General features: G+C 44.1%; 1 protein-coding gene across 9 annotated transcripts in view; it reads left to right on the top strand.

Annotated features, from left to right (window-relative positions):
• KAT5 (lysine acetyltransferase 5) overlaps positions 1 to 19,928 on the top strand; it is a 537,900-nt gene that overhangs the window by 451,572 nt on the left and 66,400 nt on the right. For all 9 annotated transcript variants that reach the window (XM_086938323.1, XM_086938322.1, XM_086938317.1 and 6 more), the window contains 2 exons: positions 16,022 to 16,115; positions 16,208 to 16,367. In XM_086938323.1, the coding sequence (XP_086794449.1) occupies positions 16,022 to 16,115; positions 16,208 to 16,367 (254 nt within the window). The remainder of the gene's footprint in view (positions 1 to 16,021; positions 16,116 to 16,207; positions 16,368 to 19,928) is intronic.

Below are 19,928 nucleotides of genomic sequence, written 5' to 3'. Positions count from 1 at the left end.
ACTCAGCAGGGAGACAACAACAAATCACGAGTGGAACTTCATCAGGCCACTCTCAACAGAATTTTTCAAGAGTGGGGTCAACCCGAGTTGGACCTGTTTGCGACGAGGCAGAACCGCAAATGCCCACACTTCGCAAGCAGGTTTCCTCACAAGGAGTCTTGCGGAGAAGCACTCTCGATGAGCTGGTACCAAATATTTGCCTACGCTTTTCCACCGATCCCTCTAATTCCCAGAGTCATTCGGAAGATGAAACAACAACCTTGCCGTCTGATCCTCATCGCACCCAGGTGGCCTCGCCAGTATTGGTTTACAGAGCTCCTACTTCTATCAGAGTGCAAACCCATACAATTGCGGACTTTTCCGAATCTTCTAACAATGCAGGAGGGTCAAATCTGTCATCCGGACCCAGCCTCCTTGAAGTTAGCAGCTTGGCTCCTCAACACGTCGAATTTGCTCATTTAAATATCCCAGAGGATTGTAAAGAGGTCTTAGCCAATGCCCGAGCACCTGCGACTATAAAGACTTACCAGTTAAAATGGAAAAGGTTTTGTAATTGGTGTGGCGAGGCTCATTTGCATCCACTTCAAGCGAGACCAGAACAGATTTTACCGTTCTTTCTCCAATTGGCTAAGTCTGGTTTGGCCCACTCCACACTGAAGGTGTTCTTAGCGGCCATTTCCAGATTCCGGCAAGATGGGTCTAATTCTCTGTACTCCTCTAGGATAATACAGCAATTCTTTAAAGGTCTGTTCCGTATGTTCCCGCCTGTTCGGCGTCCACCTCCATCATGGTACTTGAATGTGGTACTTTCTCAGCTCATGCGTCATCCTTTTGAGCCCATTCATAAGGTGGATCTGAAATTCCTTTCTTGGAAGGTGGCACTTCTGTTGGCTTTAACGTCAGCGAGAAGAGTCAGTGACATTCAAGCTTTCACCATCAAAGCCCCTTATATGCAGTTTACTTTTAATTCAGTGGTGCTTCGCACAAATCCAAGATACATACCAAAAGTCCCATCTGACTTTCACCTTAATGAACCGGTGTGTTTAAAGACATTCTGTCCTAATCCACAAACGACAGCAGAAAGATCTTTGCATTCTCTGGATATCAAGAGATGCCTCAAATTCTACCTTCAGAGAACAGCTACATTGCGTAAGACAGATCAGCTTTTTGTAGCATATGGCAAAATGCGACAAGGACATGCAGTAACCAAACAGACTATAGCTCGTTGGGTGTCTTCAGCGATTGGTTTGTGTCATCAGCAAGCAGGAAAACCACTACAATCCTTGCCTAGAGCGCATTCTACAAGAGCGGTCTCGTCATCAACGGCCCTCTTTGCTGGAGTGCCCCTGCACCACATATGCAGAGCGGCAACTTGGTCCAGCACGCATACTTTCAGCAAGCACTACTGCCTGGAGAGCAGCAGCGATGCAGATACTTCGGTGGGAAGAGCAGTGTTGCGCAATCTTTTTAAATAAGGTGAGCCTCTGTTTTTCCCTCCTCCTCTATGCTTTCTTAGACGCCTATGTTATGTTAATATATTATTGTACCATTGACATATGCATGATAATACAAGATAGCGTCTAAGAGCAAAGGAATGTTGTACTGCTATTTATTCTGATTCAGGCATGTGAATCTATGAAAGACACCCCTAATACTGGAGAAGAACAATAGTTACTTACCTGTAATCTGTGGTTCTTCAGTATTGGTGTCTTTCATAGATTCACATGCAACCCGCCCACCTCCCCTCAGAGGCTTTTAGGCTATTTTTGTTTACCTACACTCCTTGCGAGAAAATCTGAGAGCCTGAGCCTCTGGGGAGAACATTCTGGTGGGTGCTAGCGCCTGCTTGGCTGTAGTTTGGACTATACAAAATGACTGGAATAGTCATAGATGTGGAAGTTTTTTCTCCTGTAGCATTGGCTACTTTACTTCCTGGTTTGTTTATATTGGTGTTTACTACATATTTATGGCATATTATTGCTTTTTTATGTACTGTGGGACTCCCACTCCGACGACGGGGAATGATTCAGGCATGTGAATCTATGAAAGACACCAATACTGGAGAACCACAGATTACAGGTAAGTAACTATTGTTCTTCTCCATAGGATTGCATTTACTGCTTTTTCCTAAAAAATAGTTTGAAGTGTGGAGTTGGTTTGTATAGAACATTGACAAAACTGCAAATGTACTAAAAGTGATTTACTTACCTTCGGTCTAGGAGATGTCCCAGTGTGATATCTAGGCATATCACACTGATTAGCAAAAGTAATCTGAAAAGTAATCAAAAAAGTAACGTGTAAAGTAATTTTGGGGGGGACTTCTGGCCACACTCACCTGGGAGGTCGTCCTTTCCTTTGGCTCCTGACCACCACCGCAGCCAAAGCGCTGATCTGCAGCAAGACACACCAGGCTCCCTGCTGCCTGCCGCTTCGGGGAAATCGCGGCGAGGCAGCACATCGGGGACTACATCCCCCAGCAATCCTAGCGCCAAGGAGGCGTGTTTCCTGTCCCGCCCCCGGAGGTGCGCTTAAGGACAGCGCGAGCCCCGGGGGAGCGGGGGACTTTTGGCCACACTCACCTGGGAGGTCGTCCTTTCCTTTGGCTCCTGACCACCACCGCAGCCACAGCGCTGATCTGCAGCAAGACACACCAGGCTCCCTGCTGCCTGCCGCTTCAGGGAAATCGCGGCGAGGCAGCACATCGGGGACTACATCCCCCAGCAATCCTAGCGCCAAGGAGGCGTGTTTCCTGTCCCGCCCCCGGAGGTGCGCTTAAGGACAGCGCGAGCCCCCGCGTCGCGGGATCGCGCGCGGGTCGGCGCCCGGGGCTAAGCCCGGGCAAAGGGCGGGCCCTCTGTGGCTCAGAGGACCTCAGGAGGACGGGACGGGCCCCCCCACTTGGCCCCATCACAGAAGCAGGTACATAATACAACTACCCCTTTTGCTTCCAATTGTCATTTGTCCCTGACCCGTTCAGTGTCTTGTTCGTAGGAGCTCCTGTTGTCCCAACAATATGTCTATTTGTGAGGAGCTGAATGCCTTGTGTGGCACAAACTATGTCCCTAACATATCAACTCCGCCCACAGTTGGCAGAAACACTGACCCTACAAACCACCCTCCCCAGGAAGTACCTTTCTCGCCTGAAACAACATCCACTCAAGCCAACACGCTGCCCCAGGCCCTATTCACCAAAAGGAACATTGAGGAGATTCCAGCAAATGTTGATCTAATGTCCTGTAGCCCCTCATTACCCCCCGATAATTCAACTGTTTTAACGCCGCATAAGGTGGGGGCCACATCAAATGACTCTGTTTCCCCCTTCCAATCGACCCTACTGGCCCACATTGAACGATTGCTGAATGCGGCCCTATCACCCCTGGTCACAAAAATTCAGGATCTGGGAGAAAGGTTGTCCAGCGTGGAAAAAATAGTAAAAAGGATTAATCCATCAAATGCAAACACTGCTTCCCCTTTATGTTATATGCCCTCTACCAACCATGAGAAACCTAAGTCTACAGAACACAGAAAAGCACGACCAATTGATTCCTCTACTAGCAAATCCATCCCAAAAAGTTGTAAGACTACTTCCAAACCCACTTATGTCCCTTTAATAGCACCTAGGATTCCTCATGAAAGAAGGCACCGAATTAACCTACCCCCTGAAGCCGCCCCCTATGTGACCGTTCTCTCTGGGGTGCCAGAGCTTACTCAGGGCAAATTTGAAACAAACCAGGACCTGCTGAACAAAGCCATCTTCTGGCTCAATAACAATAGACCGCTGCCACCTGACCTAGATGGCGGAATTCTGAGCGTCAGGAGGGTGGGATGGCTGGGTACGCTGCCCAAAACCTTTCCAGGAGATCTGATTTTAATTAAATTCAAACACAGGAACATTGTCCCCTATCTAAGATCTTCACACCCCAAAACTGGAGATGGCCCTATTTGTATCTGTGATTTGTTTGACTTTTATCCTGGCCCCAGAGTATCGAACTATAAAATCAGTTGAAAGGGGGGTCCCTGTGTACCATGCGCTTTTATTCTGTACAAGATTGTTTTTAGTTTGGTTAAAATAGCCGGATTTATTTTCCACTTTTTTTTATTTTTTAAAACCTGCAACCAAATGTGTCTATATATGTATGTATTTTTTCTCTGTTGCTTTTATGGTTTTAAATTCAAAAACCGAATAAAGCTTGATTTGATTTGATTTGATTTGATTTGAAGTAATTTACAAAGTATCTGAAAAGTAATTTCAAAACAGTAACCTACCTATAATTCATTCAACTGCATCTGAACCTGCATTCAATTGTAATACAGTGGATAAGATTTTGCAAAGCATTTATTTCACTTACCTGCACCAGGCTTGGCTCTAGAAATAAAATAACTAAATAATATTCAGTCTTTGAGTATGTGACATTGTTTGCTGATTGAGTGTCTACACCAAATGCTTAGTTCTACCCTCTGATAAGGCCTTACTGCTCGCCCACACTACCACAAATAGAGAGTATATTACTATCTACGTTTACCTTTGCCTACCTTTGGGGTTCCACTGGACTCTGTGTCAACAGTTCGAAATAACCTTTCAGTTACTTTACAGATTATTGTGCACACTCCTTTTTAGATTACTTCTCAAGTTACTTTGGCTAATCAGTGTGATATGCCTAGATATCCCACTGAGACATTTCCTAGACAAAAGGTAAGTAGTTCAGTTTTTACACATATGCAGTTTTTCAATGTTTTATACAAACCAACTGAAAAGCAATTAGAATAATTTTCAATGAAAAGCATTCCTTGCAATCATGGAAGGAAATGAAGTTATCGATTTGCAGGTAAGTACTGATTTGTGGGCGTTGGTATTCTGGAGTTAGAACCAGGGTTCCCCCAGGGTCGAGGATGCCCTGTCAAAGCACCCTCAGCTGCACTAGGGCGGACGGGTGCAGAGTGCTGAGGCCCATCGTTATCCATGGAGGTCACTGGCTGCCGGAAAAGGCAACTTTTAAAGCAGGATCTCTGAAAACTGCAGCCGGGCCGGTAGGACTGGGGTCAAATCAGTTCTTCTCTGCAGTCTCCTCTGCTGGGCATCTTCTTTCATCCTCCTTCTTCATAGGTTGTAACACAGAACCATGGAGAAATAAGACACCCAGAACTAAGCCAACTGAATTTGGCGATCTGGCTCCTGAAGTCTTAGAGTTTGGTTACTTAAACTTACCACCATACTGTATGAACATAATTAAAGAAGCTAGAAGACCCACTACCAGAGCATGTTATACAGCTAAGTGGAAAAGATTTGCAATATATTGTAACAATAATCACATTAATCCACTGGATGCTTCCATCCAAAATATTATTTGCTACTTTCTACACCTACAAAGGTCCAATTTAGCTTATTCTTCCATACGCCTGCATCTGGCAGCAACTGCAGCCTATTTACAGAATAGACAACATCTATCTCTCTTCAGAGTACCTGCAATCAAAGCATTTATGGAAGGATTAAAACGAGTAATCCCACCTAGGTTACCACCTGCTCCAGTATGGAACCTAAATGGGGTCCTTAGAAGACTTATGGGACCCCCTTTCGAGCCTTTACACAAGTGTGAATTGCAATTCCTAACATGGAAAACTGCTTTCCTTGTTGCCATCACCTCTCTAAGAAGAGTTAGTGAAATACAAGCATTCACAATACAAGAACCATTTTTTCAGATACATCCTAACAAAGTGGTTCTTAGGCCTAATCCTAAATTCATGCCAAAAGTTATTACTCCTTTTCACCTTAACCAATCAGTAGAGCTACCTGTGATTTTCCAAAACCCGGACTCTGTTGCAGAAAGGGCTTTACACACCTTAGATGTTAGAAGAGCTCTGTTATACTACGCAGACAGGACTAAATCCTTCAGAAAGACAAAACAACTTGTATCTTACTCTTCCCCACACAAATGCAACCCCATCTCTAAGGGAGGAATTGCCAGATGGATTGTAAAGTATATACAAATATGGTATCAAAAAGCTAAACGTACACTAACGGTTCTTCCTAGAGCGCACTCCACTCGCAAACTAGGAGCCTCTATGGCTTTCTTAGGAAATATACCACTAGAGGACATATGCAAGGCAGCAACATGGTCTACAATACACACCTTCACTAAACACTATTGTGTTGATGTGCAAGCCAAGCAGCAAGCTGCAGTAGACCAAGCTGTCCTTAGAACACTGTTTCAAAATGCTGCAACGGATGCAAGCGACCACTGCTAGGGGAGACACTGATGCACAATTGTTGCAAAAGTGTATGATCTGCAGCTCATATGCCTCGAACGGAAAATGCCACTTACCAGTATGCATCTGTTCTTGGCATGTAGAGCTGCAGAGTCGTACACGCCCTCCAGCCTCCCAGGGACTTGTATCCGTTCCAGTACTCATCTTACTTAGATGCACACGCATGGACATCCTTTCTCTTTACTTCTACTAACTCCCATCATTTCCCATCATGGCAAAAAACAATCTGAGGATGGAGTCGATGGCCATGCGCAGTATTGTCCAAGGGAGGAGTCACCTATCTCATGACTACAAAGACTTCTTCCGAGAAGACAACAACCTGCAAACATCCGAGCCCAACACCAGGTGGCGATCTATTGCAAAAGTGTAAGACTCTGCAGCTCTACATGCCAAGAACAGATGCATACTGGTAAGTAGCATTTTCCATTTAGGGGGTGTTTTAGGGGTCTCGAGGTCAGTAGCCAATGGGCTACTGACCTTAGGGTGACTACACCCTTGGTGTGCTCACCCCATGTGGCTGAGTTTACACAATCCCTAACCCTGATTGGAGAGTGCCTGCCATCTGCAAGATGGCAGGCACTGAAGAGAGGACTTTACCTCGCCTCCCCCACCCGAGGGGTGGGGTTGGCAGAGGTGGGCACACCTTCTGGGTTGTTCTAATTTTTCCTGCCTGTCTTCCCGCCTAAAAGGAGGGGAGACAGGAAGGGGGCCTGGTCCTTATAGCAGGAGAGGCAGGGGGCACATTACAAAGGCCAAATAACAAGAACAGGGTGCCAATACTGATATCAATAATTCAAATCACAACTGGTCGTCCAAATCAAGAAAGGCAATTCAAGAATGGGAATCACTATTTAATAGCAGTTTATTTCAATGTTAATACAAAACACTCATTTCTAAATTCATTACATAGTAAACAAGGAACATTGAAAAATTTATAGGACACACCACACTACCATCACTTAAAAACATCCATTCAAAAACTCAGGCATATCACAGTCAAACAAATCAACACACTCTTACAGAAATATTCACACACGTTGGAGAGACTACTAAGCCACATTAAAAAGGACCTAGGTCTGCTTCTGTTTTCAAACTCAAAAGTGAAAAGTCACTTTAAACTAGTACATTCCTATGTATCTATCATGTTTGATGACAACCAATAACAATGAATCACAATAAGGTAATTTACAACATGGAGCTCCAGGTTCAATTATTTAAACACCCAGATACTCAAGCAGACCAACTAGGAATGGGCCTACACGTTTCGAATCCCATATCATTCATGAGGGATTCTCCTCAGGGCCTCAACATATCTGTGAGAAAAAATGAAAAATATACAAAAAGCAATGTTAGAGAGGAAGTGTTTGGAAAAATAAATAAGAGACACAGCAAGAACACTACATTGCACTACTACACCAGCCTCCGCAGTCAGCTTAGCCAAGTCACTAGGAGCATAGGGCGTTCCTTGGTATATACCCAAACTGGTGGAAAGGGAGCCTCGAAGGACTAATTTTGAGCCTAAAATGAAAGGTTGTCATTTATTATAATTCTGCACGAGATGTCTAATTACATGCTGGGTTGCGTTATAGAAAAACGGGAAAAGATATAAGCTTACCGGCGATAACATCAATGGTACGTGCTTGAAAATACAAGAAGGGGGTTATGACGACAGTCGAGTGGCCTGAAAGATACGCATTATGAGACTCCATTAAGTCAGGGTTTAGTATAAAGTTGACAAACATCAACGATGTTCGTACATAATAGTATACTCACCAATTGTACAGTGTTCTTTGACGTACGAAGGACGTACTCGGTAAGCGTTTTTACTTGCAGATGTTTACCCTTAAAGTAGGCGTTAGCCAGGGGCAATGCTCCATAGCAGGGGAGAAGAAAGATTTATTGCGGGACTCTCTTACCAAGTCCTGTGTTCCTCGTATCTTCTATTTCCCGAATGCCAACCAGCTGAAACGCGTTATTGGACAAAACTGGCATCTGGTAAAGAATCTAGACGAGAGCCTAAAAGACCCACCGCTATTCGCTTTTAAAAAAGAGAATAGTGTTGCAAACCATATAGTGCGAGCAGCGATGCCACTAGAAACCCAACCATCCCTGCGCCAAATGATGGGATTGGCCCCAATTTTAGGGCACCACAAATGTGGAACATGCTTGTGTTGTGAGACCACAGTGGAGAAGTGTGGCTCAGGGGTTAGAGGCGGCAGACCCGGAAGCTGAGATCAGCCCTGGACCAGGGTTCAATTCCCCGCCTCGGCGGGTCTTGGGCTCAAAAAAAAAAAAAAAAAAATTCCACGGACTCGATAATTCTCACTCCGGTGCCTTCTCAACTCACGGGTTCACACTCTGCGACTCTGGGCAATAGCTTGCTTAATCTCCACAACGGCCCCTCGCGGCGGGATGCCTGGCTTTCACCTTGTGGATACCCTGCCGGGGTTATCTCACAGGGGAATACCAGGACGGGTTCCCTAAGCAAGCGCCGGGAAACCCTTTGTGGGTAGCTGTGCGCTATATAAGCTCAAATACATTTACATTTACATTTACAAGGGACCGTATTCCAGCACAAAGGCATATCCTGGAAACACGAGACATTCAGCAACTGCAAATCTAAGTTTGTGGTGTATGGGATATACTGCTCCTGTGATCGCCTATATTTTGGCAAACCCAATCAAGAAGTGCGCCAACACATCTCCCAACATAAATCTAGACTCAAAAGAAAGGTAGAAAACGCACCTTTGGTAAATCACTGGGCTAAGATGCAACATCAACTTAGTGATTTGAAGTGGACTGTGATTTCCAAAGTAGAAAAGGATCCCCGCGGGGGCGATTGGAATCTCAAATTATCCAAAAGGGAAGCGCTACTTATTGTCAAGTTCGACACGGCTGTGTCGGGCTTAAATGAACTTAATGGAGTCTCATAATGCGTATCTTTCAGGCCACTCGACTGTCGTCATAACCCCCTTCTTGTATTTTCAAGCGCTAAACCATTGAAGTTATCGCCGGTAAGCTTACATCTTTTCCCGTTTTTCTATAACGCAACCCAGCATGTAATTAGACATCTCGTGCAGAATTATAATAAATGACAACCTTTCATTTTAGGCTCAAAATTAGTCCTTCGAGGCTCCCTTTCCACCAGTTTGGGTATATACCAAGGAACGCCCTATGCTCCTAGTAACTCGGGTAAGCTGACTGCGGAGGCTGGTGTAGTAGTGCAATGTAGTGTTCTTGCTGTGTCTCTTATTTATTTTTCCAAACACTTCCTCTCTAACATTGCTTTTTGTATATTTTTAATTTTTTCTCAGATATGTTGAGGCCCTGAGGAGAATCCCTCATGAATGATATGGGATTCGAAACGCGTAGGCCCATTCCTAGTTGGTCTGCTTGAGTATCTGGGTGTGTAAATAATTGAACCTGGAGCTCCATGTTGTACATTACCTTATTGTGATTCATTGTTATTGGTTGTCATCAAACATGATCGATACATAGGAGTGTACTAGTTTAAAGTGACTTTTCACTTTTGAGTTTGAAAACAGAAGCAGACCTAGGTCCTTTTTAATGTGGCTTAGTAGTCTCTCCAACGTGTGTGAATATTTCTGTACGAGTGTGTTGATTTGTTTGACTGTGATATGCCTGAGTTTTTGAATGGATGTTTTTAAGTGATGGTAGTGTGGTGTGTCCTATAAATTTTTCAATGTTCCTTGTTTACTATGTAATGAATTTAGAAATGAGTGTTTTGTATTAACATTGAAATAAACTGCTATTAAATAGTGGTTCCCATTCTTGAATTGCCTTTCTTGATTTGGACGACCAGTTCTGATTTGAATTATTGATATCAGTTTTGGCTTCTTGTTATTTGATAATCCGGCTCAGCCTTACTGAGTAGAGCCAGCCCTTGTTTGTTTTGCGACATTACAAAGGCGGCATGGCATTGGAAGATCCCCTGTCACAGATTGCTCATTTTGACCTGGGGGAGGTGTGAACATCTCCGCCCAGGAAAGGCTTTGTTTCTGGGCTCGAAGAACGAAGGCTCCCACCCTAGGAGTGCAGAAACATGTCTTGTGGAGGCAGGCTGGTGTTTTATGAGTCAGGGAACCCACCAGAGGCTGGTCGTTTTTCAGGGGGCATCTCTACGATGCCCTCTGAGTGCATTGTATTATAAATCCCTCTCTGGCATCAGTTTGGGTTTGCTACCAAACTTCCCAGAATTCAGTAAAGCCATTATGATGCTGTGGCGTTCATAATGACAAACTCCCAGACCATATAATCTTTTGGGACCACTAGGACAGTATTTTAAAACCCCACTCAATACACTCTCATTGCACACTCCAATAACATAACCTGCTCCGCTTTAATCAGGCGTCGAAGCACACCTGAGGCACACTTGATGCGTCAGGTGGGGCCCGATGATGAAGCATGCCACCAACTAGGTTGGTGGGTGAGGGCTTTCTTATAAAAACCAATCGGTTTACCCATACAACACGTACACTGTCTAAGTAGCTAGTTTCTTTTGATCTTTACATATCCCTTGGGGAAACGAACTAGCGACTCTAGTTCCTCAATCTCTTCTTTGATTCCCAACAACAAAGGAATGTGTGCCATATCAAATCTTCACTCTTCTCTGAACCAAAACACGCAGCCTGCAATGACAGTGTGTGTTAAGGTACAGGATCTCCAAGGGTGGCACAATATGTTCTGCAGCCCTTAGAGGACTTCCCTGGTCACAGTGCCCTTGGTACCCAGTGTACCTTTTACAAGGGACTTACATGTGACCAGAGAGGTGCCAATTGGGGGTACAAAGGTGAAGTTTTGGGAAAGAACACAGTCCTTGGGGACCTGATTGGTTTGGACCCAGGGCATATCAAGTCAAAGTGCATCAGAAACCCAGGGTCTGACATTTATTTATAGAAGTAAACAACAGTTTAGTAGAGGCAAGGGCCCAGGAAATCAGCTCCAAATGCCGTCAAGGTTCTCTCCAGCTCCACAGTAACATTCTGTCCTGCATTATTCTACATTGCATCAGCTATGACCACACCACTAATGAGCTATGACAACAGCGCTAATTATAGACACCACAGGTCCCTTAGGGACACTCTTTAGCCTCCTTACCCTAGGTAAGGTACCATTTACCAGGGACTTACAGGGGGTGCTAAATGTATTGCCCCTGGGGGGAACAATTGTACAGTTTAGGGAAAGAGATCTGACACTGGGAACCTGGTTAACAGGAACCCAGTGCACTTTCTGACAAAATTGCATCGAATACCAGGCAAAAAGTGGGGGTGACCATATAAAAAAGGGGCACGTTCCTACACTCCACACCTAAATACAGAGGACAGCAAAGCATTTGATACAGTTGGATTGTGGTAACTATGAGTGTTGTCTTTTACTGGCTTCTTCAAATGTGTGCTTTTAACCTTGAATGAGCCGGTTGTTTAGTTACTAATGTCTGTCATTTTTGAGGTTTAAGTAACTAGAAGCGAACTTCTCCTTTGGTTTCTGCATTCATGAGACGTTGATATCAGATCTATATTGAATTCATTCTGTGTCTGCAGTGTCTGCTTTTTCTGTTGCACTGTATAATTATACTGACACGCATTTAAACAAGCTAATGCTACAACCATCTTTGGTAGTTGTGCTAAACGTCAATCAGATAAGATTTCTTAAAGTGGCCAGTGGCAGATAAAGTGGGCCTTTTGGCAATTTAGGTTTGTTTATGGCACAGTTCTCAGACTTCGTTCTTGGCTATGACTTCCTGATATCAAACATGTGACTTAATTCCAGGAAGCTCTCTTTTTTGTTTCTTTACAGGAGTAGCAATCTATAAAATTAAGGCAGTCTTGCACTGCATATTCTGCCTGTAGTGATGGAGTAAGGAAAATATGTTGAAAAAGAAGGTTGTGGTGCAACTTGAATTATTCGCAGCCATTGGTAATTACTCAGACTGCATTCCAGTCTGTTTTTGCCCTCTTTGCCACTCTGGACAGAGCCAGGCCATATGCGAATCAGGAACAGACAAGCTCCCAGCCAGATGGTACACAACCAACCTGGACCTGTATTGGTCTTTTAAGGCGTTAACAGTGAGGAATAGGTTGATTCCTAAGGCATAATGGGCGCAAGACCAACGCCTGGGCATACTAATCACCCCTAGGCATCACATTGAGGAAAACAAAAAGGTGATAGGTAAGAGTCTTGTAAATAATCGCAGCCAATGACAGTTACTTGGGCTGCATACCAGTCCATTGTGTTTTTTGGCCACACCAAAACTGGTCATATGCAAACCTTCCTTGGTCCTACTCCAATAGGTATAAAGGAGTCCAGTCCTAATTGCAGGTAAGGTCCCCTCCTGATGGAAAAAAGCGAACACAATACCAGTAAGGAGCCAGTAGTGCACTAGGCGAGTCACCTTTTCCTTTGGAGCTCTAGCAGTGCTCCATTCTCGGGCCAGGCAGACACTTTTTAAAAAAAATAATATTTGAGGAGTTTTATATAGCGCTGACCTGACCGGTGGGTATCAAAGCACTTTACATCAGTTACAGAGCATGATAAACACAAAATACAATGATGCGGACATTTCCATAATACAAATACTGATAGGTCACAATGCCAAAGAGATCAGGTTCGAGGTCTAGCTGGCGAAGAGTCGGGCGGAGTGAGGAGTCTATTTCAGCGCTCCAACTGCTCCTATCGGTTCACTTGGGATCGATCGAGGAACAGAATTTTGAGCTGGCTTTTGAATTTAGCAAATGAGGGAATAGTTCTGATGTGGGGAGGAATAGAATTCCAGATTTTGGGCGCGTTTCCGGCAAAGAACCTGTCCGTGGTTTTTTGTTTTCGAGCTTTCATTGGTAGGAGTAGTAGGGTGTTTGAGCTTCTGAGGTTCCTGTTCTGGCCTGCTTTTTTGAGTTTGGCCACCCGGTATTTGGGTTTGCCAGTGTGTAGGGCTTTGTGTGTGAGGCAGGCTGTTCTGAAGTTAGCCCGCATTTCTACTGGGAGCCATTTGAGTTCTCTGAGTGCTGGTGAGATGTGCTCATATTTCTTGAGTCCGGTGACCATTCTGGCAGCTGCGTTGAGAGTAGTTTTCAGAGGAGCAAGATGTGATTTTGGAATTCCCATGAGGACTGCATTACCGTAATCTAATCTTGACAGCACCAATGATTGAGTGGCTTGTTTGAGATCTTTGGGAGGGATGAAAGGTTTTATTTTGTTCAATAACTTCAAGTTGAGGAAGGCACTCTTAGCTGAGTTCTTAATGTGTTTGGTCATGTCAAGTTTTGGGTCTAGCGTGATGCCTAGTGATTTAACGGAGTCAGCCAGGATGAGGTTTCCATTGAGCACATAAATAGCTTTTAGCCAATCCACCATTTGGGGGGTTCTCTACTTTGTTCGATATGAGGAGTAATTCACTTTTAAGTGTTTGCTTGACAACCAGAGTTGCACTTCCTTCAGTATGCAGTTGAGTCTTTGAATGTCATTAACAGAGGAGATTTCCAAGTAGATCTGCGTATCGTCAGCATACAGGTGGAAGGGTGTTTTAGCTTTTTTGAGTAGGGTGATGAGGGGTTCAATGTGGATCTTGAATAGTTGAGAGGACACAGCATCTTATCTTGTGAGGGCTCTGGTGTGTTGCACCCGCTGGGTGACGAAAATTACAGCCCACCAACTGAGCAGCCTCAGATGTTGAGGCACCCTTGTTGAGCCCATAAATCCAGTGGTAAAGGAGCGCCCCTCACAGCTGCTGATACAAGGATCCTACGGTGAGTGCTGGTGAGTGAAGCTATTCAGGCTCCTCAGCCCAGGCAACTGTCTCAGAAATGGAGAACAGAAAGGGCACATAGGTTTGAGGGGTTGGGAAAAACTATCCTCCTGTTTCACTAGAGCCTGTTGTTTGTTCTGCACTCTGCTTTGTGATGGTACTAGGTGCGAGTAGGGCTGAAGAAGACAAAGCAAGGAAGCAGTGGAAGCTAGATACTATTGATTTAACTCGAGCACTGTGAAAGCGGGCCTGAGGCTCAATTCATTGAGGGTGTAGTGTTGGCAGAGCTCCTGCTCTGAGTACGGACTCCAGGAGTGTGATGATGAAGTTATTGTGTACAGTGCCTCTAAAAGAGAAACAAAAAGCACTGAAGGAAAAGCATGACTTTTATCATAATCCTTCCTCGTGTAGAACCACTTGAGTTGATGATCCTAAGCATCTTGCTGACTTCACGGGTTAATCATGGGGTGAAACCATAATGATGGCCAGGATGACAAGTCGACAGGACCCTCCAAAACATTGAAATGAAATTGTTCTCTATTAAAAGGAACATGGGAGCATGAAAGGATGAGTGGCTAGCAACAATTTAAGATAAGTCTACTAGATCAGCGATTTATCATGGTGGACCCGGGTGTGGAAGATGTTGGACACTGATGGTCGAGGGCATAAACACTTTGACGACTGTTGTGTTACCTTATTAACACAGCTGGAGAGGAAGATGGAGGTGCTAAAAAATGTGGCAGGGTCCTCACGAGTAAAGTTCACAAGAGCTTAATTAACCTCTGCAACTGAGGTATTCATTTAGCAATTTAAAGTTCCTGAATGATGAGATAAAGTGTTGCAGTTAACGGGCATGTCTGTGTAGTTAAGACCACACAGTTACCCACTAAAACCACGAATGGTACACAGTCTGGGAAGAGCATACTTGTGTTGAACTTGATAATGCACAGCAGTGGAATTGTCTCACCATAGAATCAAGAGGAAAGAAGAAACTAGTACTGAATGCAGGTAACATCCAGACAGTTCTGAATCTCACAGTTGGTGTGCGGTATAGACGCTTCCCTTTAGTGTGCAGACAAATTAAGAGTTGAGCAAGTCACAAGGTCCTTTGAGTCAGGGAGTAATGAATGTTATCATGGGCACTATATAAGCCCCCTTATTTCCTGTTGGTTATATTAAGGAATTATCATGGCTTATATCTCTACTGATTTTGTAGAAGAATAAGCGCTGGTGCCCAAAGCTCTGTTCAGAGGCTTGCGGCCGAAACAATTAAATGTCAGCATGCTGAATACCAAGGCTGCTTAGTATGACATCCATCTAATGCCTCATTAATCGATTACCAGGCACTCCCTACACATATTTGTCTCACTCTTGCAGGTTCCTGATTTCTCCCAGTGGCAGCTTTTCCTTGTTTCCCCCCTTCTTCCCTTTTGTTCATTTTCCCGTCTCTGCACTGGATCAAAGGTCCTTTAAAAAAAAGTAAGTGCTGGCCCCAAAAAATAAGTGCCGGTGAGCACTACTGGCTCAAATTTAGAACTGGCTTGAGTAAAAAGTGTCAGTTAGAAAAGTCTTAAGTGGCATATCTTGGTTAATGTTACTCTCGCTTTGCTAGTATTGTTCAGCTTTGAAATACATATGACGGTGTGTAAAGCTAATGTGCTAGCTTGTTACATGCCAGGACTACATCCTTCCTTTGTCCTGAAAAACAATAAACAGAACTGTAAGCATAACCAATCCAATGTAGCACTGCGCATGTGGTATGAGTGCTTTTCTACACCACCAATGTAAGGCTCCTACTACTGAATCTGTGTTCATCACAAGGTTAAATATTTTTTCACTTCTTTTTATGTCATTATTTTTATGCACTTAAACAATTAATTTTATATAGCCTTTTCTGTGTTTTGTTTAGAAAGTCATGTGATATGCTGTTAATTGTGACCATTGTTAACCTAATACATTTGATGTTCATGGTCAAACTCTTGGTTTGTGTAACAGGAAAAGGAGTCCACAGAAGACTACAACGTTGCATGCATTCTAACTCTGCCTCCATACCAGAGGAGAGGATACGGCAAACTCTTAATTGAATTCAGTAAGAATGTTATTTTCTCAGATTTTACTACAATTTTGGTGAATCTGTTCCTTTATTAGACTGCTTCACCATATTCTTTCTTCTCCATCTAGGTTATGAACTATCCAAAGTGGAAGGGAAGACAGGTACCCCAGAGAAACCACTCTCGGACTTGGGACTCCTCTCCTATCGCAGTTATTGGTCCCAAACTATCCTAGAAATTCTCATGAGCCTAAAGTCTGAGAATGGGGAGCGGCCCCAAATTACCATCAAGTAAGTTTGCAGGTGTTGCGTAATGTTGAAAGACATCAAAAGACCTAGTGTGTCAGAAAGGTGCTAAGAGAGCACTGCAACAAAAATCAAGCAAAAAACGTGCCTGATAGGAGAAGATGTTGTAAGTACCCATAAGCTGTGAGAAAACCTGTGGGGTAAGATGTTCCTGAAGAGAGGCTTGAACTGGGCTCCTGCTCTTAATAGATCAATAAGGATGGAATTTGGTTACCACATAGCAGGATTCCAGAGTAGAGTAAGAGGTCCAGATTTTTGGGTACCTGGTGTTATCACTATTAGCAGGAAATCTTTTAAATGATTCACATGCCAGTTGACTGTTTTTAATCTTCCTCCTGAGGTTGTGTATGATATCCTTGATGTATGGTGCCCCTCTACAAAGTCAATTTACGCTTTGGTGGGACACATTTGTGGCCTTGTGTGGTGTCTGGAACACAGACCTGTTAACACCTTCCATGCTCATGACGAGCTGAGCTCGTCATGAGGCACGGTTGAGCTGTGCTGATGACGAGCTGAGCTCGTCATGAACAATGGGGATCATAAATAGTCAGCACAGGAGGGGAAAAGCCATAGCAGCCAAGAGGTTAAAAGCCAAAATGTCAGCTGTCTTATTGTTTGTTTTGTATTCGGCCCAGCAAGGAGTTGTAGTGAGCACCATTGAAGTTGGTTTGTCTGCCCTTTTGGGTTTCTTGCATTTGCTGGGCCAGTCGTCCTTGTTTAAATCACCTGTTGCGATAAGGTTCCTAAAATGTTTAGCACACCTTTCCCCCTAAACTCTTTGTGATGCTGCAGTATGATTTGAGTTTGGTCCTGACTTTCTTTGTGTACTCCATTCAAGCCAATGCACAGCTGCTTATTGCATCTTCTGACTCTGAAGACTGTGGATCTTGTCAGGCTATCTCAGTGCAGCAGCCCTACACCACTTTCTTTTCCAGACAAACTGGTGTTGAGAACCTTTTTATCAAAGTCGGGACTCCTTTTCACGTTTGGCAATTCATCATTCTTCCAACGTTCTTTTTTCAGCCTCACGCATCAATTGAGGAGGTGAGACTATTGGCTAGACCCCAAACAGCCTTAAGCTTTTACATCTATGACACCAAAGACCATTAGGTGGATGATCAGATTTTTGTGGGGTAATGTGGGGAAAAGAACCACAAGGTGGTGCAGAAAAGAACCTTGTCATTACAGATATTCCTCTGCATCCAGATCTGCAACACACTGGCCAAGAAGCAGCAACGGAAAGACTGCAAACTCATTTCACCAGTGTCACGGCTGCCACAACTGGGTTGGCATTGTTCTCCACATTTGTCAGGCTGCAACATAGAAAGACACATGTTCCCCAAGCACTCACACTTTGTCAGTCAGGCCTGTCAGGAAGGAAAGTTTGTGTTCAGTCCTGCCGTACCTTTTGGTCGGAGCCCATTTCACAGACCCCCACTTGGGAGATACTGCTTTGGCATCTGTTACATTGGTGAATAAGCTTTGTGTAGAAGTATCCATCAGAAGAACAAGTTTCTTACATTTGGTTAAGCTGTTTCTGGTGGACACTAACCACAGATTCCTCATAGCCCTTGTGACTCTCTGTTCTGTGGAATTCTCTTTTCCCATCTAAAAGGTTGCAAGCTAGATATCTACTCACTGGTACTCAGATTGTTTTTCAGCTCTGCGTCTAAGGGCACAGACAGTCAAGAAAGAAACGGATGTACGAACGCTCGGGTGACACTTGTATGCTGCCTGATTCATCACTTCAGACGGAACAAAGTTAAAATGGATCCGCACAATGCTACCTACCAGCCTGCAGGAGCACTGCTGTGTAAAAGTTTCCGGATCAAGTCTAGCACCTAGGTATATTCTAAATGTAAGGACTTTGCAGTTAGTCTCCATGAGAAAGAGCATTACTTGAGGCAAGTAATTTTTCCTTTTTGAAGGTCTCCACTCTGAGGGTGCATTACCATTGTCAATTTAGGGGTTTTCTAAAGGGGATTAGCCCATGCCATTGACTCACCTTTAGGCCTAAGGAATGTTGCCTAGATCTTTTCTAACCTCCAGGGAGACACCAGCTCATCCAGTATATTAGAGTCAATGTAGAATAAGCCATTTCTAGGCACACCATTGAGGCTCTAGGTCTAGTTGTAAAACAACAAGCAGGTGAACTGGCAAAACAAATAGTTAACAAGGACAATGGGGCTTCAACCCATGCATTTTAGGATTATGCACTGTGTGAGGAAATTGGGTGTATTATATGGCGTGGTTGTGCAACCTCGCCTTTTAATACACTTACAACCCCTTTAGGAACCTTAGGTTTCATTGTCAAACCTTCAGCTCAACCCTGGGTAGCCATGACTTTAACCAGCAAGGCTTACACAAATGAACAAGTGTAAACCATTTACACAGCACCAAGTATATTGAAGAAGAAATTGACAAGACGCCAAAGAAACCTGACACCAATTTATAAAACTAGACTGTATTTTTATGTATTTTTAAATGCAGGTGCAGTCCATGTCAGTGTAGATTCTCTTCACTGCGAACTTGGCTCAGCAAGGCAGTCCTCCTTCCATTCGACTCGAGATCTGAGTTTGGGGTGCCCTACTTCTGCTCGGAAAATGCCATCCAGGCAGGATGCAATTGGTAGCCAATGGATATATTTAAGCGTGCGATTGCAAAATTATATGGAAGGAGTATCACACACTTATTATTTTTATAAGCTAACTCTGGCCCCTCTCGAAGACTTGTCTGTCTTAATTGCATGTACATGTTTGTGTGTTCATCGTATTACATATATGTTTTATGGTTTGTAGGTAAGGTTCCTACTGATACTGAAGAACCCGGTATGGACCAGGTGTCAATCGTGTATTGTATGTGTGACAATTGTACGCAGTGTGTAGGGAAGCACCATAGGGACATATTGGGTTCACCACAGTCCTGAAGAAAGCCCGGGACCCCTTATTGGGCCACGACAGGGCTGAAACATGTCGACCTGACCTAGTGGAGAACTAGCACCACAACATGACTATTATTTTCCTATACTATGATTTTAACTATCCCTCCACCACCAACGAATAAAAATTAAATAAGTAACTGGCAGGCGGTAGGAATTTTTATCTTAAACTCCCTCCCCCCCCCTTTTTATTTCTTTTTCACCTTTGTTTCCTACTAAGATTGGAACTACAGCCCTAACATGGGCTTGTTCGCCATTAGAGGATTCTTTGACGAATGTGGGATGGCCAACGATGAAGCCTGACACCTGGGAGGTGTGTGAGGTTATCCTGTACATTTTTTGCACTTTAGTGTGCTGGTCCAAAATATTGGAACGTGTGAGTAGCCAGAACAAATTCCTCAGTGAAGATGCACCTATATTGTAAGGTAAGATAAAGCCGCAACAAGTGAGTTTGATAACAGACGGGCCTGTTTGTTTTCTAGTGGAAACAGCGTTGTGAAGGGAGAGCACAAACGTTGGTTCCTTGCCCTCCAGGCAAACTTGCTCCCACTGATCCTTCAGTGGTTGGTTCACATGTGATATACACTCCAGGATGCACCATTCTGCCC

The sequence above is a fragment of the Lissotriton vulgaris genome, chromosome 9, assembly GCF_964263255.1.
Source record: "Lissotriton vulgaris chromosome 9, aLisVul1.2, whole genome shotgun sequence".
Taxonomy (NCBI): Eukaryota; Metazoa; Chordata; class Amphibia; order Caudata; family Salamandridae; genus Lissotriton; species Lissotriton vulgaris.
This window is presented reverse-complemented; position numbering and strand designations above follow the sequence as displayed.